This window comes from Podarcis raffonei, chromosome 12 (genome assembly GCF_027172205.1).
Source record: "Podarcis raffonei isolate rPodRaf1 chromosome 12, rPodRaf1.pri, whole genome shotgun sequence".
NCBI classification, from domain to species: Eukaryota; Metazoa; Chordata; class Lepidosauria; order Squamata; family Lacertidae; genus Podarcis; species Podarcis raffonei.
This window is the reverse complement of record NC_070613.1, coordinates 8,606,565-8,632,256: the sequence shown is the minus strand read 5'-3', so window position 1 is coordinate 8,632,256 and position 25,692 is coordinate 8,606,565. Positions and strand designations below refer to the sequence as shown.

Below are 25,692 nucleotides of genomic sequence, written 5' to 3'. Positions count from 1 at the left end.
AGCTGCTCTTCTTTGTCCAAGATGCCTTACAAAAGGGCCTTTCATTGCTTCCTGGAAGGGGAAAGGGATCCTGAAACCAAAACTACCAATAGCTGGCAAAAGCCTTGGTTGTATATTCTCCCAACTTTGGGCGATAGGTTGCTTGGCTTTCAGCCCAACTGAAAACCGATTCAAGTGTGCAGACATGCATGTGGTACAGTCCTCTCAAAAGGCTATACCACCTTGCAAAGGAGTTGGGGTGAAGGGGATTGCCGTTTTGGAAACTCCCACTATGGCACGATCTCCTTGGCATGTGGAAAGCTTACACGCCAGGGAGAAGAGGAGATATGTTAGTCAACAAATATCTCAGGGGCTTTCACGTGAAAGATGAACAAGCTTGTTTTCTCCTGCTCCGGAGGGTGGGACCCGAACCAATGGCTTCAAGCTACAAGAAAGGTGCGCAGAACTGGATACAGAACTCCCAGTGGGGTCTTACCAAGGCAGAATAGAGTGGGACTATTACTTCACGCGGGTGGCGCTGTGGGTTAAACCACAAAGCCTAGGACAGGCTGATCAGAAGGTTGGTGGTTCGAATCCCTGCGACGGGGTGAGCTCCCATTGCTCGGTCCCTGCTCCTGCCAACCTAGCAGTTTGAAAGCACGTCAAAGTGCAAGTAGATAAATAAGTACCACTCCGGCAGGAAGGTCAACGGCGTTTCCGTGCGCTGCTCTGGTTTGCCAGAAGCGGCTTAGTCATGCTGGCCACATGACCCGGAAGCTGTACGCTGGCTCCCTCGGCCAATAAAGCGAGATGAGCACCGCAACCCCAGAGTTGGCCACGACTGGGCCTAATGGTCAGGGGTCCCTTTACCTTTTCATTACTTCTCTTGATTACTTCTCTTCTGCTTCTGTTGATGCAGCCCAGAAAGAGAGAGAGAGAGAGAAAGGAAAAACGCGTCTCTGGGCATCTTTTCTATCAATCAAGGATGAGGCCAGATTTTTCTATCTTTTACGGATCTAGCCTACTGGAAAGATGTTCAGACTTCTACATCTCTGTGTTGCCCGTGTTTGTCTTTTCTTCCTTCCGCACCTAACACTCTCTCTCCCCCTTGCCAGGCTTTAACCCCAGATGGGATGAAGCGTTTGAGTTTGACATCGATGTCCCTCAGCTCGCTCTGGTTCGTTTCATGGTTGAAGACTTTGACGCGTCGACCAAAAATGACTTCATCGGGCAGTTCACAGCTCCCTTCACAAGTCTGAAGCAAGGTGAGTCTTTCCATCTTAACCTTCAGAACAAACTCTTCATTCGAAGCTTAGAGTAACAGGGAGTTTCTGGGGCCAGCTAACAACTGTTTTGTTTTTGTTTTTTTTAAAGTTCTCTCTCCTTTTTAAGTGTAATGTCTCTTTCAATATGGTTGGGAAGTGTTCATGAACAATGAACCCCAAAATTTTGCATCCTCTCCAAACCTGTGCCCAAGTTTTACAGTCATTTTGCAGTGAATACTTTGGCACTGGTTTGGAGTGAATCAAACAATGTTGGATTTTTGGGTTTGAACCCTGCTTTGATGTATCAATTACTCAGTTGGGGGGGCGTGCTGCAAAACGTGGGGGATTTTTTGCTGCAAAACGCTGCAAAATGATTGCAAAACTTTGACACAGGTTTGGAAGGAATCCCAAATTTGGGGGTTCGTAGTTAATAAGCGGGGACGCAGGTGGCACTGTGGGTTAAACCACAGAGCCTAGGACTTGCTGATCAGAAGGTTGGCGGTTCAAATCCCCGCGACGGGATGAGCTCCCATTGCTCGGTCCCTGCTCCTGCCAACCTACCAGTTCGAAAGCACATCAAAGTGCAAGTAGATAAATAGGTACTGCTCCGGCAGGAAGGTAAACGGTGTTTCCGTGCGCTGCTCTGGTTCGCAAGAAGCGGTTTAGTCATGCTGGCCACATGACCCGGAAGCTGTACGCCGGCTCCCTCGGCCAATAAAGCGAGATGAGCACCGCAACCCCAGACTCTGCCACGACTGGACCTAATGGTCAGGGGTCCCTTTACCTTTACCTTTTTAGTTAATAAGCCCTGTTGGGGGCTGCCTTGTGGCCTGAAATTCAGGGGCTAGGGCCGTAACCAACACTAGTCCTACTCAGAGTAAACCCAGTGAAGTTAATTAACATGACTAATTTGGGTTCGTTAATTTCAAGCGGTGTGGAACAACAGCTAAACCACACTGTTTACAAACCTCCCAGGTGTCTTATAGGAGCACAGCGCCCTCTACTGCCCAGATCAGGCAGCGCTTCCCAAATTCCTGATAATCCAAGATACACTTTTCTGAATTATTATTGGTGACATGTGTAAGAGAAGGAGTTGGCCGCCTTCAGAGAAGCCAGTTTATAGCACACATTCTCTTAATATATGCAGATTTGTGGCTGGAGAACTGCATTGCAGAATTCAGGGATGTACAGGTTTTGAAAACTATCTGCTTTTTCAGGTTGTGTTTTGGAAAGAGCGAATTAGGCCACGTTAAAACTGAATTTCTCCCCCATCTCTACGTTGCGTCCTCCAGTCCCTCTGGCATGTACGAGTCTGATTGTCACCACTCCCAGTGCCAGCTATTGAAATACACCAAGTGAAGAGTGTTAAGTTGTGGGTGAACATATCAGACGACACAGTGATTCTTCAAACAGCTCTTGTTTATTCAGAGGCCAGAACAGAACTGAACTGAAGGGTTCAGTCAGCCTGCTTATATAGAGCTCCACTACAACGTAACACTAGCAATTTTCTAAAACTATCCAATCACTGAACGTCACTTTCGATCCCTTATTTGCATAACTATCTACAGTGTCCCCCTGCTGGCCCAGGGTAAGAACTTCAGTATATAACAAAGAGAACACCACAATATAATCTCTCTCTCTCTCTCTCTCTGATAAACTCCAGGCTATCGCCACATTCATCTCTTGACGAAGAACGGAGACCAGTACCCTTCTGCCACGCTCTTTGTACACATCAATATTACGGATGCTTACTAAAAGGACAATTTTCTCGGACCGCTCAAGGGACAGGTCCCTGCTTTCCCTTTCCAAATGAACTTGCCTACCAATCTGGGAAGAGAGAGACCTCAAACACTACCCTGGTTTTGAGCCGATGTGGAATCCCCACAACATCCCCGGAGAGCAGGAAATGGACAAATGAGTCGACCCAACCACCGCAGAGGTCGTTGCGCAAACCGCCTTGCTGCGTTCAGAAAGCATCATGGAGAATTGCTGCTCCCTGTAAAAGGCCATGTTCTGTTGTGGTTGGGAAGCTGGGCTATCCTCCTTGTCATGGGTAGACAAACTAAGGCCCAGGGGCAGGATCCGGCCCAATCGCCTTCTCAATCCGGCCCCCGGACGGTCCGGGAATCAGTGTGTTTCTACATGAGTAGAATGTGTCCTTTTATTTAAAATGCACCTCTGGGTTATTTGTGGGGCCTGCCTGGTGTTTTTACATGAGTAGAATGTGTGCTTTTATTTAAAATGCATCTCTGGGTTATTTGTGGGGCATAGGAATTCGTTCTTTTTCTTTTCAAAATATCGTCCGGCCCCCCACAAGGTCTGAGGGACAGTGGACCGGCCCCCTGCTGAAAAAGTTTGCTGACTCCTATCCTAGCTGCTGTTTCTGGGGAAAAGGAGAAAAAGAGCTAGCTTTACAATCATGGAGAGAAGCACGAAAATTTAGATAGGGACAGGCGCAGGAGATTGTTACTTCAGTCCTTTAAGGCTGGGAGGTCCACACACTGGCCACTGCCCCCCCTCTGTTGTCTCTGAAGACCTCATCTGGACTGTAGCACTGGATTCAGGCATGTTCTGAGTCAGATCCGAGATGTGGCTTCTGTGTCCTTTCCGCTTGTTTCCATGCCTCTGTTTCCTCCCTTATGTCTGATGGTTACTCTCTTCCTTTGTGCGCTCGGGCCGCAAGGCGCCAGTTCTTCCTGACGTCAACTTTCAGGGTATTCACTTTTTCACGTTTCCAGTCCTCACAATAAGTAAGGCAATCTTAAAAGCGTAGAGGCGATTTCTGATGCAATTTCGAAAGCTAAGGAAAGGTGTTGAACGGTGTACACATCGTTTTAAGAAAGCACACATTCCGCTGCTGGGTGCTGCAAGCTGTGTAAATCATTCCAATCAAGCAGACTTGCGCAATGTTTAATTCTACCTCTAGCAGCAGCCAAAATCCCTCCTTTGCAACTTCTCTGACTTCTGAAATTTAACCGGGTATCGCTCACCTTTTAAGTCATAATTTACCCATTGGCTGAAACAAGTGATTCTCAGGAAGCTGATTTCTGGGGCCAGTGTTGCATTCTGTGTTTCTGCTGCACTAGAGTGGACCAGCAATGTACTCCCAGCCAGATTTCATAACTGTAAAAATGTGATTTTTAATTTTTTTTAGACATTAAGACGTAAGCACTGTCCTCAGACTTTCCCAAAACTGTCAGCGTATACATTGGGCTTTTTCAGTTTTAGAAGCTGAGGCAATTGCATCAATCATCGTGTTGTGAATTTGCTAGATGCTACTTTTTTTGTAAATTTTGTAATTTTGTTCGATCTTTTTAGAATTAATTATTACATTATTTTTAGGCGAAAGCAGCCAAGGAGCAGGTCCATTATACCGTCACACCCTCTCTTTTCTTAGTAGCTTGGAAACGGTTCTGAATTTGAAGGGAGTGAGGATATAGACTGGGGTTCAATCAGTCTCACAGGCCATTATCCAAAGATGATTGTTGCCTGTGGAAATTTATCCCAACATTAGCAAATTCAGCCGCTTGAAAGAAACTGACTGATATAAAATATGATAAGTCTGTTGTTTCCAGTATTGGGTTTCCCCCAGCTGGTTCTGAATTACTACTGTTTTTGAACATGATGCCATTATATCTAAGGTTTTCCGTGAAATGGTGAGGACTGGAAACTTTTGGAGAGTTTACATAACCTCACATCAAAAAGCTTTGAATCAGAGTCCTGTTGTGCCACGGTTCTGCCTCTTTTACATGACATGTGAGATACACTACAAAATCCATGCCCTCAATCCACCTAAAGCTGAATGCTTTTTAAGCGTTCTTTAGATTTCAGTGGGAAAGAATTAAAAATGCACTTAATTCTCCCAGTGATATCTACGAGTTTTAAATGGCTCTGGATCTTTGCTGCATGTTACACTGTGATCTATAGCAAATTGTGAAAATGCTATGCTACTGACAATGTCGTACCAAATCCTCTTATTTTATATGTGGTCCCAGCCTCTAAAACTCACTTTGGATTGAAAAGAGAGGAGAACTTTTGCTTTTCACTGAGCAGGATCCTTTTAAACAATCTGCGGAGGCTGAAGGCTCATTTAAACGCAATCTTATCTCATGAAAACAGGCCCAAAGCTTGCTTCAGACTTAGGTGCCTATACTGTGGCGCTTTGCCAAATGCCAAAGGCCCCTGATTTCATTTCAAGACATAAGAATTGGTCAACAGCACTGGCCAGTTTGCAGTTCCACATCAAAGCAGATGTGCCTGAAAGTGATCCGACCGAGGGATTCTGTAATCTCAACTTGAATTCCTCGATTTGCAGAGAGTTGCTCTCTCATGGTAGCATCATCTGTGATCAAGTTGTTAGGATTGAGGTGTTCATTTGTCAGCAAAGTTGGCACCAGATTCTTTCCTCAACCATTTTCGCTACCTCTTAATGCAAGTTTTGAGACTTCACCGGCCTCCTCACAAAATGGCCACCACTTCCAATCCTCTCATCCACAAAATGGGGTCTGCATTGTTATAGAGCAAGGCCTCAGTGTAGACAGGAACTCATCCTGTGCCATGGAAATCCATGTGCCTCTAACCCAACATAGCCTCTTGTTTTGGGTTAGGCTTTGCCATATATATATATATATATATATATATATATATATATATATATATATATTTGGGGGAGGGGTGGAATCCTGAGAGCCACTTTCACGAAACGCACTGCAAATTTATTAAACAGGAAGGTGGTTTCCAAAAGCCGTTACGTTTTCCCTTTCTTGCTGCGAACATCATCTCGTTTCTCAAGGCGCTATGATGAACGGTGTCGCCCCTTCCCCCAAAATACTTCCATCTGGGGTTTTGTAATGGAAAAGCCACGTAATGCCTTATTGCGGTAACTGTAAGGTCCTGGTCTAGCACTTTTTAAAAAAAGGATTGGGACCTTATAACTGCCCCAGCCTTATTCTGTTTGTGTAGAAGACAATCACAGGGTGGTAAACTTGAAGAATGGTTGTGATGCAACTGTAGCTGATTTTTAGCAGATATTCTGTAATTGGAGCCCTGACTGTGTCATAATGCAATAGCTGAATCCAATGGGGTTCTTGGGCTTGTGTAAAACATAGAATCATAGAGTTGCCATCCAAAATAAACATAAAAATCAGCCTTCTCCAATTGGGGTCTTGCAGGTGCTTAAGACTACAACAGTGATGTGAGCCGAAGTCCAAAACATCTGGATAGAAAAGGCCAATTCTTCTAGTCCAAACCCCTGCAATGCACAATGTCAGCCTATCATTTGCAGTCTTGTACTGTTGTGCTCCTGTTGTTTACACGACAAAAGTAGTTTGCCCAACAACACCAATGCTCCCACTTCTTGCCCTGACATGACAAAATGGGTTATATCCCATGTCAGTCATACTGTTGAGTAGACTGGCGAGCGCAGCTAATGAAAGTCCCTTTATTTCAGCGGATCTGCCTTCAAGTGCGGCTTCGCGAGATATAACCCAATCATTCTGCAAACAAAACTGACTTTTATATTGCGGTTTTTTTAAATTTAAAAATGTCGTATAAAGCTACAGAGCTAGAGGGTTAACAAGAGTACGATATAAATAATATATTTTTAACTGCGATTAAAATGAAAAGTAAAAAAAAGAATCGTGTTTCTCTGCCTCATCTTTTCCTGTTTATTTTTCTTACTGGGTTCACCTGATGTGTTGAGGCATCTGATCATAGCCTGCATTTTAATCAAAGCTTATATTTTGATCAGATTCCTGTATTCTAAAAATGACCTTAAAGAAATATATATTTGTAAATGTTTGTATCTCTCATGCCAGGCAGAAACCATACTCTGGCAGCTGTTTATCTTCTTGATCAAGGGCCCCCCTGATCTATAGCAGTGTCTCAGGGTTGTAAAAGGAAATTACAGGCTAGGAGCAAAAGGTCACATTGACCATACAAATTATAGAATACAATCAAGGTTGCAAAAACACAAATAGTAATAATTATTGTGCCTCCCATTAAACTTGAGCCACATCTTCCTAAGGTTAAAAGGGCAAGAGCTAATACAAACAGCAGCTGGATAGGGAAGAGGCTTCTCTCTGAAGCTGCTTTGAAGCTTCAGAGAATTTAGAGAAAACTTAGAATTTAGCTTAGCTTTTACTAAGTTCCCTTTCTTCTAAAAAAACTATATATGTATGAAATATATTGGCTTAAATGTAATTATGCAAAGGATTTAGAAAGTAAGAAATGTTAAATAGAATCATAGAAGAGTTGGAATAGACCACGAGGGCCATTGAGTCCGGACCCCTGCCAGACAGAGAGACGCCATCGGAGCACTCCTGACATATGGTTGTCGGGCCTCTGCTTGATGACCTCCAAAGAAGGAGATCTTTCATTGATAATGTGTGGGAAGATGAACAAAAGATCTGTTCAGATAAAATTAGCCACTATCTGTTTTGGAGTGAATAGGGCAATAGGGCAAAAGATGAAATGTTAGTTAAGGCGCCTAGTCTAGGGCAAAAGGTTATCTGGTAATTAAGGTGCCTGGTCGAGGTAAATGTAAGATATATGACTACTTATTTGCCAATTATAAATAGAAGGAAATATAGCTCTTTGTCTCCCATAAAAGGTAATAGGAAATGGGTGTATCTTTTATGATTGGTTCTAGCAAACAGCCAATAGGAATTTTAACCAGGCTGATTGGACAGAGGCAGCCAAAGGAGGAGCAAGGGGGCTGAGCTGAGGGAATATAAGTGCTGGCCATAATGGCAGGAGGCCAGGCCAGAGCTTGGTAACCATATACCACTGTGCCTCACATTTATTTGTCCGACAAATAAATTATTATTTTAATTTCTCTATTGCTGCGTTGAATATTTCATTCCAGCTAAGCGTTAACCACAAGCAGGGTGCTACAGTGTAAATGCACATGGCCAACTAAACTGGCTTAGCTCAAGCTGTCCTACCTTGAACTCTGCCACCCCTAAATGCTCACTTTTTCTTGAATGGCAGGATTGTACACTTACCCTCCCATGTGTTCTGAACAGAGGAGAGGTTCAAGAAACTGCTCTCTGAGCAAGCATGGCAGGGGACAGTGAAGTCTTTCCCCCCCAATGATGGCGGGAGCCTTTTCTGCTCTTTCAGACACGGCAGCCATTTTGTATTATGCCCAATGGCAGCCATTTTGTTCCTGACACCCACATCAACGTCTCAAGAATCCAAATGGCCCACTGGCCAAAATAGGTTGGCGACTACTACTGTGGCTCTATGTATGTTTTAACCTCCATGTCAGGGTCTCCTACCCAGACACTGGTTCCTTCTCCTGTTCCAAGACTGGGAAAAGTCATTCATGGAGCTCTACCACATGATAAACCATGGTGGGATTGACCACAAGTCCTTCCTCTTGGGGACAAAAGGGAAGACAAAACAGAAGCGCCCCAGTTTCACTTGCTGATTTCATCACGAATGAAGCTACCGCATGTAGATTTATGAAAAACGTACGCCACCGGTCACTGTGATTTGTTTTATTTCGAAATCATGGCACGGAAATGAACAAAGTGAAATGGCCGCAGGTGGTTGTGATGGAAATTGTGGGGAATGTGTGAATTCCTTTGCCGCTGGTGCTGTTTTTTTCTGGATGTAGTCTCTGAAAGGCCTTGGATGAGAAAAGGTGCCATTAATCCTTGAGGAGAAAAGCTGTGTGGAGTTGCAACCCTCAGGGCACAACCTTACACTTCTAGGGTACCATAAACATTCATGGAGCAATCTAGGGTACCACAAACGTTAAGCCCAAGACCTACAATTCTCATTATTTAAGACTCTCTAGGAAGCTTGATCATATCCTGATAGTCATATTGTCATATTCACCCAAATCCCTCACATCCTTATTTGCCAGCGAAATGAGAGCGGTTACTTCAGCATCGCACTCCTAGTTTGACTGGCAGTATAATAATGATAAATTTAGCAACTATAGTCAAGACTGTGACCCCAGACAGTTCACGTGGGATTCCCTCCTCTTCATATCCCTTAACCGCTCCAAAAACACAACAAAACGTGAGCGATACAATTTCCCCTGGCCCCAGATGAGGCCACTGGTGTGCTGCCTTCCTTCCCAATCCTGGCTTCATAAGAGAGAGAAGAAAGAAAAGTGAGAATTGTTTCTAGTGGTACCCAAACGGATGCTTTGGGGTTCCTTGCGAGCACAAGGACTAGCCCAAAACACGGCCGCCTGAGGCAAAGGACAAGATGGCGCTCTCCTCTCAATTCCATGTAGGGAAGCCAACCAGACTGAACTTCAACAGGGGCAATGGGGTGGAAATTGTCCTCTACTGTACCAGAGGGCAACTTATGGGGGTCTGTCCTCCCGGCATCTTGCTGTTGCCGCCTGCCCCTCGGCATCTGCCGCCTGAGGCAACTGCACTCAGCGCTGCTTTACAAAGGAGGAGGAGAGGATGGGTCAGGCTATTCAATTCCATGCCTTCAGATTGGAGGCCAGTTGCTGCATAACTAAGGGGGGGTGTATGTGTGTTATGTACTGAGTTGAATAGGACCCAAAATGCAGCAGTCTGATTGGTCCTAGAACAATAGGATCCAAAATGCAGCAGTCTGATTGGTCCTAGAACAATAGGATTCAGAATGCAGCAGTCTGATTGGTCCTAGAACAATGCAGCAGTATGATTGGTCCGCAGGAGCCACCCAATCCAGCTCCAGGTAGAAGTGAATCCACAACCTGATTGGCCTACAGGAGAATCCCGGAATTAGCCAATCACGTGCAGCCCATTGTGTAAATAATGTATATAAAGCAGATACTTTGGGGAAACATTCATTCCTCTTCACCACTATGAGCTGAATAAAGAGCATGAAAGTCACTCTCGACTCCAAGTATATTTCAATGTGTGTGTGTGTGTGTGTGTGAGAGAGAGAGAGAGAGAGAGAGAATGAGACTTTCCCCCTTCCAAACTTCCAAAGAATCCAGAATTAGCCCTAGAGGCCAGTCTTTCATTTGCCTTCAACATTGCCTGAAGCTTACAACTTCACGTGGAATCCCTGGATTTCCAAACTCATCAAATGCAAGGAACTTTCTCTCTGCACAGATAAATTATAAAAAGCTTGACAGGCAAAGGAGGTGGCTTTCAGTGGCACAGGTGCAGGGGGAAGGAAATAATCTACCAAGCCTTTGACAAAACTGATTTCAAGAGAGAGAGAGAGAGAGAGGTTTCTTTAAATAGTCCTTTTTGGTAGTGGGGGCGATGATGGAGGGAAGCACCTTTTATCCAGGCTCACTTCCTCCCACACCTGTGGAGTTATCCCAAAATGAGTTCTAAGGAGCCAGCCAGCCGGCAGGCAGGTGTGCAGGCCGAAAGCTCCTTCGCTCAAAAGAGTCCAAATTGTTTCTTCTCATTCTGCTGCTTCCACCTGGGCATCTGGTAGAATTCGTCCTTGGTCTTCCCAAAGATGTCATAAAAATCTGCGTCAGACAGGTAGTACTGCAAAGAGAGTGAGAGGAAAGGGAAACAAATGAGGGGAGAAGCCTGAGGGATTATGGGATTGTTCTGTTCTTGTTTCTATTATGCATTTTTAAAATAATATTGTATTTTTATGTTGTGAACTGCACCAAGATCAACAGAGGAAGGGCGGTATACAACTTGAATGAATGAATGAATGAAATAATATAATAATAATAATAATAACAATCAGTTTGGGTTTTTTCTGGGGGTATGCTGGGGTAAGCATACACCTAAACATTTTGTGAATCTTTGTACTTTTGTCCATTTACTGTCTTTATTTCTCCCGAATTGAACTATAAATGGCGATTATCTTAAGTCAAAATGAGAGTAACCCTAAACATTTTTTAGAAAAAAAGCACTGATGATGATAATGGTGATGATGATAAAATAGTAGTAGTAGTAGTAGTAGTAATAGTAGTATTAGTATCAACAACAACAACAACAACAACAACAACGCACAGCACCACCTAGTGGATAAAGAAAGCAGAGACACATATCAGGTCCTCCTAACATACCGTAGTTTTCGCTCCATAACACGCATTTTTTTCCTCCTAGAAAGTAAGGGGAAATGTCTGTGCGTGTTACGGAGCGAATGGTTCCCTCCTCCGTGGCTCGCTTTGAAACGGGGGTGGGGTGGGGAGGAGGGAGAGAAGCAGAGCCGGCTTGCTTTAAAGGAGCAAAGCGGGAGAGGAGAGTCCGGTTGGCTCCTTTAAAGCAAGCAGGCTCTCTGTCCCTCTCCCCACTCAGTTCGCTAAATAGCAGGAAAGATTTTCAGATCGCTAAGGGGGGGGGGGAGAGAAGCAGAGCCTGCTTACTTTAAAGGAGCAAAGCGGGAGAGGAGAGGAGCCGCTTACACGAGTGTAAGCGGCTCTTGTCTGGTTGGCTCCTTTAAAGCAAGCAGGCTCTCTGTCCCTCCTCCCCACTCAGCTCGCTAAATAGCAGCAAAGTTTTTCAGCTCGCTTCTCCCCTTAAACCCCTCTTCTGCATTATTAGCAGCATCCTTCTCCACCCACCCCACGCGTGCTCCTTGTCCCTTGAGTGCTTTTCCTTCCCTCCCCACTTAAAACGTGGTTACAAAGCACAGATCCACATGGATCCTCACGATTTTTGCACTGGGTCACCGCAAATTCACCATCAGATCACATAGCATGTCCATGGCTACAGTTTGCACCAAAAAAATCACGGACCCACTGTTGCCTAGGGCCGCAGTGGTGCACAAAAACGTGGTTACAAAGCACAGATCCACATGGATCCTCAGGATTTTTGCATTGGACTACCCCAAACTCACCGTCAGATCACATGTCTGTGACCACAGCATGAACCACAAAAATCATACATCCACTGTTTCGTTTAGAATATTTTTTTTCTTGTTTTCCTCCTCTAAAAACTACGTGCGTGTTATGGTCAGGTGCGTGTTATAGAGCGAAAAATACGGTTCTTGCCTCCAATATACAGTACATTTGGGGCAAGAAACTACCAACATTAGGGTCAATCTCTATTCCAAACACTTTTTAACCTCTCTTGAGATCAAGCGGGTGGCAGGAATTTTCAGCCTGTCGCATACCAAGGATTGCGGCACATTCGCTGTCCTAAACACCAGCTCAGGGGCCTTTAAAAGATGATTAGGTATGTGGCCATGGAGGATAAATCTATAATAATAATAATAATAATAATAATAATAATAATAATAATAATTTATTTATACCCCACCCTCCCCAGCCAAGACCAGGCTCAGGGCGGCTAACACCAGATATAAAACAATTGATTAAGATACAACTTAAAAACAAGATTAAAATACAACATTAAAATGCAGCCTCATTTCAATAGAAACTCAAATCAAAAACTTTTTGGGGATGAAAATGTCAAATCTTCACCAAGGCCAACTATTCAGACTGGTCCTATGTGGGCCAGAAAAAAGCCAGGGAAGTCCCCAAATAGGAGTTCTATCACAGAAGGAGAAAGGAAAAAGGAAAGAGGGGGAAGGGATCAAGTTGATTCTATGCGTGGCTACCAATCATAAGGACCATGCGCTGCCTCTGTGCTCAGAGGCAGCACATCTCTGGAAACCAATTATTGGGAAGCGACAACTAGGGAGGGCTTATATGGTGCTTGTGCCCTACTTGTGGGGTCCCCATCAGCACCTGGATGGCTGCTTAGGAAACAGGACACTGGACTCAAAAGGCCTCTGTCTTGGTCCAGCACGGCATCTTCTGATGTCCTAATGTCCCTTGCATGCAAGACCAGGGGACCTTTGGTTTCCAAACTGACTCATAGAAGCTAACAATCTCCTTTCCTTTCTTCTCCCACAACAAACACGCTGTGAGGTGAGTGGGGCTGAGAGACTTCAGAGAAGTGTGACTAGCCCAAGGTCACCCAGCAGCTGCAGGTGGAGGAGCGGGGAAGCGAACCCGGTTCACCAGATTACGAGTCCACCGCTCTTAACCACTACACCACACTGGCTCTCATAGGCACAAGACCTACCTTATTGCTGTGCTCCTTAGGCCTGGCGTTCCCGAACAGACCTTGTTCCTTTTAATAAAACGTTAACCTCCCTTATTCTGTGCAACTTATTCCCAACACCCTCTCCTGACTGCACTCAAATGTGTCATTTAAGTGCCTCATTGTGTTGTTCATGCGAGCTGCCCTTTTCACATAGCTGCTTCCTGTCCCAGCGATGTTAGCCACAGTGGTTGGGTGAAAACGGTGTGATAAATGACCAGGGAGCACGCCGCTCAGTCGGCAAGATAAACAATATTCGGTGTGTGTGTGTGTTCATCTACCTCTTTCTTGGTGGGGTCCACTCCCTCTGGAAGGTCATCTACCGTCTTGTTGATCAAAGCATCTCTGTGATATGCGCCAGTCCCATTGGTTTCCACGGAGGTGGGGTTGTTGTTGTAGCTGCCGCTGCTGCCGCCACCGTTGCTGGAGGGCGGTTGGTGTACTGGCGACCTCCTTTCAGTCTCCGAAACGGCTGAATTGGGGGCAGGCTTACTGCTGGCGTTCCTGTTGTTCAGATTGGCATTTTTCAGGTCCTGCCAAAATATAGGAAAAGCCCATGAACAGGAGGGCACTGCACATTTCACATGGGGCAAGCACACCTTGCTAAGGAGCATTGGCCAGTCAGAAATTCCTTGCCACTGAAGGAATGGGTTTCTGTGCAGTCAGTTTGAAACGGGACCCAAAACCCCCCTTTTCTTCTTTCTCCAAGAGAGCATTTCTAAAATGCATTAACTTGAGCTGTTGAGCAAATGCATAACAAGAACACAGCTGTATAAACAAAGCTCTCTCCTTTATCAGTCACGGCAATGGATGACCTTGGCTGTTCCAGTGGAGTAGGGATGACATGTCTGGGTCTTATCTTACCACACTCTGACGCACAGACCTAGTCCAAGAACAGCGCCAGAGTGTGTTCTTGGAGTTGGTGACCTCTTGCTCCAAGATAAGAGTATAGGAACAGGAATACCCTTTTATGGTCAGAAGTACAGGAAGGAAAACCCTTTTATGGTTAAGAGTACCGGAGCAGGAACATCTGTGATGTCAACCTGCGCGTACAAGCTGACGTGGCTGGATTCCTGGGGAAGGGGGGAGAGGGTACCTGGCTTCTGAGATTCAGAATATTTTTTTTCTTGTTTTCCTTCTCCAAAAACTAGGTGCCTCTTGTGGACTGGTGCGTCTTATAGAGCGAAAAATATGGTAATTGGTGCTCACAGCAAGCCAGCTGGGATCTGGACTTGATGCAAGCCAGTCAAGCAAAGAACCTTCCTATGCAACTCAAGCTGTGCCCACAAAGGAAGAGGTTTACTTTCGGTCACCTGACACTGTTGTGACTGATCGACAATGTTTCCAGCCCCTGCTGTAAAGAGACAGATGCAACCTCTGCACAAGGAAGCTGCAGCTTCCACCTGGGGCTTACTTACCATGGTGATCTCCGAAATGGTGGCTACTTTTCCCAAGCTGTTCTTAATCTCCTCGTAGGATGACTTGCCATCCTGAGAGGAAAGGAAAGAAAAACCGCTGCTATGAGAACTGCAAGGAAGCCTTAGTTACCCAAAGAGCAAGGCGATTGCAACTTTGACGCGAGACCTTGTTTTCCGAATCAGCACTTAAGCAGTACTGTCTGGTGGTCATTGGGGCAGATGGGGTGCAAGGCAGGAGGCTGACAGTAGGTGGCACCAGAGTCAATGGCAGGCAGAGCCAACAAATTCTTGTTTTGTCCCCTTCCTCCTTGCTGAGTTCTGCAAAGGCAACACAGACTAAGGAGGAAGAAGTTGAGAGGCAAGGGCACCTTCTGGGCTGGTTGTAAGGAAGGAGGCAGGCAGGTGGAAGCGGCTGAAGTTGTACTGGAAGAAGCAAAGATCACCAGTGTTGAAGCAATGATTCTTCAACATCAACTTCATTGGACTGGTCATGTTGTTAGGACGCTTGATTATTGTCTTCCAAAAGCAGCTACTCTATTCCCAGCTCAAGAATGGAAAGCATAATGCCAGGAGGAAACAAAAGAGGTTTAAAGACTCTTTCAAGGGAAATAATAATAATAATAATAATAATAATAATAATAATAATAATAATAATAAATGTAGTATAAACACCAACAACTGGGAGACACTGGCCTGCCTGTGAACACTCCATTTGGAGAACAGCCTGTACCAAAGGTGTCATAGGCTTGGTAGACACTCGAACTCAGGACGAAAGGGAGAAACGTGCTAAGAGGAAGGCATGCTTGGCAAACCCTCACCGTGATCAACTCCCACCTGGAAACCTATAGTCCCCACTGTGGAAGGACATTCGGATCCAGAATTGGCCTCCACAGTTACTTACGGACTCAATGTTAAGACCGTGTTTATGGAAGACAATCTTACTCAGCTACGAGTGATCGCCAAAGAAGAAGGAAGAAGATAGCACAGTGCTCCATTTGCCCTGATGAACAGCCTTTACTGCACCATATGATACAAGGGCAGGTAGCGCTGCCCACCTGTTAATGAAGGGATGGGTTTCTGTGCAGTCAGTTTGAAACTGGCTCAAAACCCCCCTTTTCTTCTTCTCCAAGAGAGCATTTCTAAAATGAGCTGTTGAGCAAATGCATAACAAGAACACAGCTGTATAAACAAAGCTCTCTCCTTTATCAGTCACGGCAATGGATGACCTTGGCTGTTCCAGTGGAGTAGGGATGACATGTCTAGGTCTTATCTTACGTCCTGACCACACTCTGATGCACAGACATAGTCTGGGAACAGCGCCAGAATGTGTTCTTGGAGTTGGTGACCTCTTGCTCCAAGATAAGAGTATAGGAACAGGAATACCCTTTTATGGTCAGAAGTACAGGAAGGAAAACCCTTTTATGGTTAAGAATGTCGGAGCAGGAACATCTGTGATGTCAACCTGCGTGTATAAGCTGACGTGGCTGGATTCCTGGGGAAGGGGGAAGAGGGTGCCTGGAGGATATATATACTGCATGAAATTCCTCATTTCTTTGGACTTGCTGTGGACTGACCACGCAAGTGCCTTTCTGCTGCTCTGGAGAGCAGAAATAAAGAACTCTTTCTCTGAACCAACCCTCGGTGTCACTTGAATTCCTTCCTCCCGTCTGGGAGCAACGCAGAGCCCACCAATCGGTAAAGTCTAATAAAGCTACATTTCTTGGTGCATTGCCCTGCAGTGTGCGGCCCAATTCTGAACCGAGCTCTCAGGCCAAAAAAGCTGCCCCACTCCTGTTCTAGTGAACATGCACATTGAGTGAGCATCATTTAGCAGCAAAATGGTAGACGTGTTGCTCTGTTGTCATGGCGTTTGCCCGGGTGAGAGGGAGGAGTCACCGATTTGCTGGCTCTCATTGGCTTGCCTGCTCAGGTGTCACAGAAGCTGAGGCAGAGCAGCCCAGTTTCCAGTGGAACGAGAGAGAGCTCTTGAAATGCGCAACTTTCTGTGGAATTAAAAACAGGCTACCAAACTATGGCCTCAGCTCAGAGATGTTTTTACTTGCGGTTACTTACACTCCACTTGTACGGGTCCCAAGCGGTGAACCAGCCCGTGAAGTTGACGGGTTCGTGACCTTGTTTCACCACAATAATCGGTGTCCCCAAGTCTCTTCCCGCTGGGTGGGTCTTCAGGTACTCTTTGGCTGAGGTCATGGACTCCTTCTTCTCATAGTCGTTGGAAGCTTTGCCAACCCAAAGGAAAATCTACAGGCGGAAAACGGGAGATGGAGAAGAAAGAGGAAGAGTCATTTTTTCCCCGCTAGAAAAAGGCTGGGGAAACTCCGCCCCAATTTGGCTTGTTCCCCCTAACCAGGCCCACTTGCCACACACCTGATGTCGTACAAAGGTTCACAAATAACAACACTTTGGAGGTCCCAGGTCACAAGGAGGTTAGATTGGTCTCAACTAGGGCCAGGGCCTTTTCAGCACTGGCCCCGACCTGATGGAACGCTCTGTCACAAGACAGAGGGCCCTGAGGGACTTGACATCTTTCCGCAGGGCCTGCAAGACAGAGCTGTTCCGCCTGGCCTTTGGTTTGGACTCAGTCTGACCCTTATGTTTCCCTCCCCTTATGGTCTTGATTTATCAGCTGTTTTAAAATGAGGCTGCATTTTAAAATGCTTTTTAACCTGTATTTTAATTTTTTTCCCCACCCTCTCTTTTCCCCCTATTATGTTTTTACTGTGATTTTATTTTATTGGTGTTAGCCGCCCTGAGCCTGGCTCTGGCCGGGAAGGGTGGGGTATAAATAAAATTTATTATTATTATTAGTAGTAGTATGTGATGCTAGGTAGTGAATTAGCTGCAGTGAAATGATATATAATGAACTGAAAAAAATAATGTTTAAAAGTAACTTTCCAGAGCCCTTTCTGTTGCGGATAATTCAGAGGGAAATTGCCAGGTGTCAAAAAAGGTTATTTACGTATGCTACTACTGTGGCCCGTGTTTTGTTAGCCCCAAAATGGAAAACGAGTGAGGTCCTATCCAAAGAAGAATGGCAACTTAAGCTGGTGGAATATGCGCAGTTTGCAGATTCAATTTACAGAATAAGAGAGCAAGAAGAATGTATGTTTAAAGAAGACTGGAAAATGTTTACTGAATATATGGGTGAAAATTGTGTTTATTTAAAAACGCTGGCAGCGTTAAGATAAATTCAACAGTGTAAATGAGTTTTAATGGATGTAACAATGGAATACTGAATGGTTTAGTTCGTGTAAAATATACAGGGATGTATGGTATGCAAAATGAACTGTGGAAAGAGGAGAAGGGGAATCATTGATTTAACGTTGTTTAAATGAACACTTCAAAACGACCTTGACAGATTAGAGAACTGGGCCAAAACAAACAAGATGAATTTTAACAGGGAGAAATGTAAAGTATTGCACTTGGGCAAAAAAAATGAGAGGCACAAATACAAGATGGGTGACACCTGGCTTGAGAGCAGTACATGTGAAAAGGATCTAGGAGTCTTGGTTGACCACAAACTTGACATGAGCCAACAGTGTGACGCGGCAGCTAAAAAAGCCAATGCAATTCTGGGCTGCATCAATAGGAGTATAGCATCTAGATCAAGGGAAGTAATAGTGCCACTGTATTCTGCTCTGGTCAGACCTCACCTGGAGTACTGTGTCCAGTTCTGGGCACCACAGTTCAAGAAGGACACTGACAAACTGGAACGTGTCCAGAGGAGGGCAACCAAAATGGTCAAAGGCCTGGAAACGATGCCTTATGAGGAACGGCTAAGGGAGCTGGGCATGTTTAGCCTGGAGAAGAGGAGGTTAAGGGGTGATATGATAGCCATGTTCAAATATATAAAAGGATGTCACATAGAGGAGGGAGAAAGGTTGTTTTCTGCTGCTCCAGAGAAGCGGACACGGAGCAATGGATCCAAACTGCAGGAAAGAAGATTCCACCTAAACATTAGGAAGAACTTCCTGACAGTAAGAGCTGTTTGGGGGTAGGGAAGATAAGGATCTGGCCCCGCCAGCCAGATGAGGTTCCCCATCCCTGTCCTAGACAATTAATATTATTCAGTGAGCGGCGGGTATTTATTACTGAGAAGAACACCCTGTTCATTCTGGAGGGAGGCTTTGCATCCACGCCCAAGACATGCATGCGAACCTGCCGCAGTGGCAGCACCACGCTTGGAAAACTCCTCTGCGGAAGCAATAGCTCATCTCCACTGACCTCCTCCCAGGTGTCCAGCAACATGATGTCATCCTCGTCCAAGTCATCCTGGCAAAAATCCACAATCTCCGTCATGATGAACCGGCCCGTCTGATTGGAGCACTCGAACAAGCGGGGCTGGTACTGGGCAAACTGCTCTTGGAACCTGGATGGTGCAACGTTGGGGAGGGAGAAACTCTGCGTGAGATGAAGCAGAGTCCCTTTCTAACATCCGACGCTGATTCTAACCACTAGAGGTCAGGCTCCTAATTGGGAAGAAAGTGAGCTTTCGGCCTTTTAAACCGCTACCAATCAGGATGCCAATCTCCTAATGGTGGACGTAGATTTGCATGCTTTAAGGTTAATGCTGTTCAGCGATCCAAAGAAGCGTTTGTCCCATGACGTTTTTTGTAAATACAGTGGTACCTCGTGGCCAGTGGTACAGTGGTTAAGTACTTAATTTGTTCCAGAGGTCCAATCTTAACCTGAAACTGTTCTTAACCTGAATCACCACTTTAGCTATTGGGGACTCCCGCTGCTGCCGCACCGCCAGAGCACGATTTCTGTTCTCATCCTGAAGCAAAGTTCTTAACCCGAGGTAATATTACTGGGTTAGCGGAGTCTGTAACCTGAAGCGTATGTAACCTGAAGCGTATGTAACCCGAGGTACCACTGTAAAATAAAATAAAATAAAAACGAGTTTCTGTTTTTCAGGCGAAGTGAAGATGGCAAAGAAATATAATATGAAACAGGAAAGCAAGACTGAATTAAAAAGAGAAACGGAGGAGTGATGAGGGGCAGTGGCAAGGTGCAACTTTGCTTCCATAAGAGGTGACAAAGTAGGTGTGGGTGGGTGTCTCCCGCCACCAAATTATCTATGCCCTTGACTCATCGACTTAGATATCAGAATGAGAGCTTTCAAATGACTTCCTTTCATTTCCTTCTGCAAAGGCATCAGGGCTTGGTGGGAAAAGTACAGCCGTACCTCAGAAGTCGAACGCCTTGTGAATCGAACATTTTGGCTCCCAAACCTGAAAGTGAGTGTTCTGGTTTGCAAACGTTCTTTGGAACCCGAAAGTCTGATGTGGGTTCCGAGGCTTCCGATTGGCTGCAGGAGTTTCCTGCAACCAATCGGAAGCCGTGCCTTGGTTTTTGAATGTTTTGGAAGTCGAACGGACTTCCGGAACGGATTCCGTTCGATTTCTGAGGTACGACTGTATATTACTCTGGATACCCAGCGTTATGAGCTGTGAAAAACACACACTGAAACACACACACGCTCCTATTGTATATGTATTTTTACCACTGGCAAGGTGTGTTAAGCTCAAGTCTGTGGGTGGGCATTTGTGGGTATAGAAACCTGCCTTATGCTGAGTCAGACCCTTCACCCATCTTGCTTAGTATTGTCTACACTGACTGGTAAAATCTTTCAAGGGTTTAAGGCATGACTGTGATGGCCTGGGAATTGGATTCAGAGGATGAACCTGAGGATTCCCAGCCTGTACAGGAGTCCCCGCCTCCAGGGCCGGCTGAGCCGGGGCTGGGGCTTGAACCTGAAGGACCCTCACCTGTGCTGGATCCTCAGGAGCAGACACCAGCTGAATCCGCTCTGGCTCCAGAGGTGATGGAGGACCCATTGCCTGCAGGTGCTCCTCTCCCAGCCCTGCCAGGGGAAGATGAGGCTGCCTCTGGGTCCAGTAGCCCTCCAGCCTCTCCTGAGCTGCAGAGGCTCAGGGCAGAGAGGCGGAGGGAACTCTCAGGAGGAGTGCTTGCCTTAAGGCCAGGAGAGGCGAGTCACCTGTGGGCCGGGACTGCCCTAGGCCTCAGAGGAGATAAAGGCCAGTCAGCCCAGTCCCAGGTCGCAGGAGCAACATAGTTGGAAACCTGTTCCTGCCAGCACGAAGACCTGCTCTCCCAGAGTTCCTGACCACGCCCGGCCCCTTGCCTTGGACCCCGCTTCGCCCTCAACAGACAGCCTCCAGACCCTTGACCCAGGACCGGACTCAGACCACGCCGTACGGTAACCCCCCCCCCGGGACCAGCACACATTGAGTCTCTCCCACCCTTACCTGGAGATGCCGAGGACTGAAACTGGGACCTCCTGCATGCAAGACAGATACTCCACCACTTATTTCCAGTCCTTCCCCTGATCCTCTTTTCAGATTTATTCACACCCATTCTCTGAAGAGACTACAGAACCGGGCATCTCTTACCTCTTATCGCTGGCGTAGGGGGCTTTGCCTCCAAGCGCGACCCAGAACTCCGCTGGTTCCTGGCCCTCTAGCACGGTCTGCTTGTCCCTCTTGGAGATAATGTCGGCCACGTTCTTGGCCATCTCTCTCTCGTCCCCACTGCACCCCTGGAGAGGCAGCACAAAACCAGAGCAAATGAGGAGTCAGTACAAAACGCCAGGGGGAGGGAGGGACGCTTGTGGAACTGGGACCAAGAGGGTCTGTGGCCCTGCTCCACACAACTGGGGGTTCTGCACTCAGTCAGTGTCAGGGACCGTCCTGAGGAAGTCTGCACTGAGGAGGAATCCTGAATCTTCCCAGGAGCAGGAAGACAGCATAGATTTGGAACAGTGGTTTGTAGAGGGGCATAGTTCAGAAGGCAGAAGCTGGGAAATACTGGATGGGGAACAGCTAGAAGAAGAAGAAGAAACACTGGGACAGAGAGGGTTAGCAGATTCACAGTTGTTGGACATTCCTCCACCGCCCTCCCCAAAGTTGAGAAGAGCTCAGAAAGTCTCAGAACAGAAAGCACAGAGGGTACAAGCTCAGATTACAAGACATAGGAGTGACGTAGATTAATAGGGACGGGGGGTGAAGTAGCCTTAATTGGAAGCACTGCCATTTCTAGGGTGATGTGTTCATTTGTCTCTCACTATGATTATTAAAGGGATGCGGGTGGTGCTGTGGGTTAAACCACAGAGCCTAGGACTTGCCGATCAGAAGGTTGGTGGTTCGCATCCCCGTGATGGGGTGAGCTCCTGTTGCTCGGTCCCTGCTCTTGCCAACCTAGCAGTTCGAAAGCACTTCAAAGTGCAAGTAGATAAATAGGCACCGCTCCGGCGGGAAGGTAAACGGCGTTTCCGTGCGCTGCTCTGGTTCGCCCGAAGTGGCTTAGTCATGCTGGCCAAATGACCCGGAAGCTGTACGCCGGCTCCCTCGGCCAATAAAGCGAGATGAGTGCTGCAACCCCAGAGTCGGCCACGACTGGACCTAATGTTCAGGGGTCCCTTTACCTTTACCTATGATTATTAAAGAATCTAACTGGTAAGATGTTCCTTTCGTTTGATCTTCTTATTTACTGCCATGGGGGAGGAAGCCAATTCCCAGAAGCCTGACAGTCAGGGTGCCTCTGTATACTGGGAAATGTAGGTCTGAGCAATTAAAGTGGATTAAAGGACTCTATCACTCTAGTGCAGTGGTTCTCAAAAGGTGGGGCAGGAGAGAATGGTCAGGAAGGTTCAAGGACGATAATATAAACATTTAAACATTTCAGTATAGTATCAACATATTTTTTAATTTGCAGAATGCGTAGCTGGATTGCTTTACCTATGATCATAATATAAAATAGTTCTGTTCTATGTTACAAATCAAGTACTGCTGGAAGTTGTTTCTTTTTGTTTTCCAACATATCTCTTATTGATAGAAAAATTTGCCGTGGCACGAGCAAATGTTTATTCTGAAAGTGTGGCCCAGAGGGAAAAAAAGTTTGAGAACCACTGCCCTAGTGCAAGAAATCTACCGTATTTTTTGCTCTATAAGACTCACTTTTTCCCTCCTAAAAAGTGAGGGGAAATGTCTGTGCGTCTTATGGAGCGAATGCAGGCTGCGCAGCTATCCCAGAAGCCAGAACAGCAAGAGGGATTGCTGCTTTCACTGCGCAGCGATCCCTCTTGCTGTTCTGGCTTCTGAGATTCAGAATATTTTTTTTCTTGTTTTCCTCCTCCAAAAACTAGGTGCGTCTTGTGGTCTGCTGCGTCTTATAGAGCGAAAAATACGGCGCTTCAAAAAAAGGAATCTGATCCTTTTGCGGTTAGGAAAGTGATGGGAAAATGCATCAGAAAAGGGTGGGATGAATGAATGCATAAACATCCTGCGAGTGCCCATTGTCTGAATAATCTCCCTGCAAACAAATCAGAACAAATTCTCAAGGAAGACCAGATACAACCTAGTCTTCACATAAGCAGTGTGCAAGGAAGGCTCAGTAAAGAGGTCATCTGGAGCAGCGTTCTTCAACCTTGGGCCCCCCGACTTTGTTGGACTACAACTCCCATCATCCCTGGATTCTTGCCAAGCTTGCTGGGGATGTTGGGAGTTTTAGGGGATGGGGACACAAGATTGGAGTATGCTGGAGCATACGCCCTAAAATTCACTTACCTTTCCACACCACAGGTAGCACATTTGGTTGGTCCTGAGAAGGAAGACATCGTTGGAGTTGAGCGAGGAGGCTCGTGCCGGGACCTCGACGGTCTTGGTGTTGAATTCATCTGTCCCCCTCACTTGGAAGAGCCGGGTGGCGGGCTCCGGCTCGCTCTTCTGGGCACGACTTGTGCCTCCCTGGAAGAAGCAAAGCAGTCCGTGAAGCAGAAATCCATTTGGTTTGCATCTCAATGCAAACTCTTTTAAATTTGCACTTCCTGAACCATTGTGCAAAAATCCACATGTCTCCCGTTTCTGGTGATGCAGTCTTCCAGCCAAGAGGGGTATACAAGAAAGTGTGTACACCAGGGGAAAGTGCATACAACAAATACAGATATCAGTAAAAATAGGTGTACAAAAATGGATTGTATCAGGAAAGGTTCCTTGCACCAACGTGCACACTGGGCAAGGTTTTGCACGTTAAGAGAAATTAACATGAACTTTTGGTGAAATTTTCACAATGCACTGTAAAAATAGTATCATAATCTGATGTAGAAATGGGGGGGGGGGACAGAAGACTGGAAAAATGAGATATGGAAATGGACAGATCTGCCCAATTCCTTGTTGAGCCACTGCTTTTCCGCAATGATCTGGAAGAGGAACACATAACACATGGAAATACTGAATTGGATCATCTAAAGCAGCGGTTCTCAACCTGTGGGTCCCCAGATGTTGTTGGACTACAACTTCCATCATCCCTGAGCTCTGGCCTTGCTAGCTAGGGGTGATGGGAGTTGCAGTTCAACAACATCTGGGGACCCACAGGTTGAGAAAGGCTGGCCTGAAGTGTGTTAAAGACAGGCAACTTTAAATAGATTATGGCCTCCTGGAAAGGACCAAGCAAATGAGAAAGGAGAGAGTTCTACGACTGTGGAGCCACCCCCAGGAAGGTCCTGTTGGGTGGGGAAATAGTATTATGGCCACTTTTGTTTTAAAGATGTGGAGTTTTGCTCTCCTTAGAGAGAGAGGAAGGGGGGAATGGAGGGAGGCTGAGAAATAAGAGACTCTGAGGTCCCTTGGTGGGTGTGGGCTTTGGACCAGGAGAGCCTACCTCATAGATGATCAGTTTCCCCTTGAAGATGGAGAGGAAGTGTCTCGGCTCCTTCCCCATCGTCACTCGAACCTGCACTGGCTCATCCCCGTATTTTTTGTCCAGCTCCACAGCATTGAAGGCGCAGGCAGTGATTTCATCCGCTGAGGCGTGGCGGCCCTGAAGAGGAACAAGGGGGACACCTTCAGATACGCAGCGTCGTTCAGACCTGAGGAGGAGCCACCAAAAATGGCTAGCAAAACCGGAGAAGGTGGAAGGAGGGAGGGCTGTTTCGTGAGCTTTGTAAAACTTGGAGAATACAACTTAGAGCATACTTCCTCAACCTCGGCCCTCCAGATCAGGCTTCCTCAAACTCGGCCCTCCCGATGTTTTTGGCCTACAACTCCCATGATCCCTAGCTAGCTGAACCAGTGGTCAGGGATGATGGGAATTATAGTCTCAAAACATCTGGAGGGCCGAGGTTGAGGAAGCGTGACTTAGAGGGAACTAGATGACAAGCTTTGGGGTGGTGGCCTGCTTAGGCATGGCCCCCAACGAAGGAATGTGTCACCTGCCCCTCTAAAAAAAGAAGAGAGGTAATCAATTGGCACAGTGAAATGTATGTCAATAGGTGCAAATGTAGAAACAATTACTATAATAAAATGGGGGGGGGGACACACATCTCACCCTGGTGAGGAAGACTGTCCCCATTTCCGTTCTCAACAGATTTTTCCAACACTCTTAACTCTCACCCCAGAGGGAAGAAAACTGCCCAGCACCGCAATAGGACTCAGTCCGGGAAGTGTGGGGTGTCTAATAGTTGGTTTAGCTTGGGCTAGACTTGGTCCTTGAAGAGCTGGATGATATAAGGCCGTTTTTGTAACATAGGGTGCATCCGGATAATTTGGGTGGGTCTTAAGAAAGCATTTGCTGCAAAGTTGTGGCATACAGTTAGAACAATTTCACAGTTCATCCCTTGGTTTAACTGCGTTAAAGAAAATTGATTCTGGCTTTTATTTGCTTGGCTTTACGTGAACTCAACTGAATAATTTTGCAAGTGCTAGTGCAAAGATTAGTACAAGTGCAACAGGACTTTCTCTCCTTGCCTGTGCCCACTGCAACATCCCCAAGTCTGCTCTGGAGAGTTGAGGGACCCCCAGAACAGATTTATGGGGCTGGGGGAGAGGGGGAGAGCATTCTGTTATGCAAGGAGAAATATTTGGACTAACGGAACAATTTGCTTAGTGCTATGTTAAATGCAACTCGTTGTGAGCACAATTCAAAATGTTGGTGCTGACTTGTAAAGCCCTAAATGGCCTCGGCCCAGTATACCTGAAGGAGCGTCTCCACCCCCATCATTCAGCA

General features: G+C 46.2%; 2 protein-coding genes across 3 annotated transcripts in view; one reads left to right on the top strand and one right to left on the bottom strand.

The window, feature by feature from the left end:
• PLCD1 (phospholipase C delta 1) overlaps positions 1 to 6,375 on the top strand; it is a 68,340-nt gene extending 61,965 nt beyond the window's left edge. For both annotated transcript variants that reach the window (XM_053409860.1, XM_053409859.1), the window contains exons 14-15: positions 1,095 to 1,244; positions 2,908 to 6,375. In XM_053409860.1, the coding sequence (XP_053265835.1) occupies positions 1,095 to 1,244; positions 2,908 to 2,999 (242 nt within the window). In that variant the 3' untranslated portion in view covers positions 3,000 to 6,375. The remainder of the gene's footprint in view (positions 1 to 1,094; positions 1,245 to 2,907) is intronic.
• Positions 6,376 to 8,731: 2,356 nt separating this feature from the next.
• Positions 8,732 to 25,692, bottom strand: part of VILL (villin like) — a 59,340-nt gene continuing 42,379 nt past the window's right edge. Inside the window, exons 13-20 of the mRNA XM_053409906.1 lie at positions 24,349 to 24,507; positions 23,256 to 23,435; positions 21,084 to 21,229; positions 18,892 to 19,036; positions 16,720 to 16,908; positions 14,647 to 14,718; positions 13,510 to 13,761; positions 8,732 to 10,708 (exon numbers count right to left, since the gene is read on the bottom strand). Of these exons, the coding sequence (XP_053265881.1) occupies positions 10,595 to 10,708; positions 13,510 to 13,761; positions 14,647 to 14,718; positions 16,720 to 16,908; positions 18,892 to 19,036; positions 21,084 to 21,229; positions 23,256 to 23,435; positions 24,349 to 24,507 (1,257 nt within the window). The 3' untranslated portion in view covers positions 8,732 to 10,594. The remainder of the gene's footprint in view (positions 10,709 to 13,509; positions 13,762 to 14,646; positions 14,719 to 16,719; positions 16,909 to 18,891; positions 19,037 to 21,083; positions 21,230 to 23,255; positions 23,436 to 24,348; positions 24,508 to 25,692) is intronic.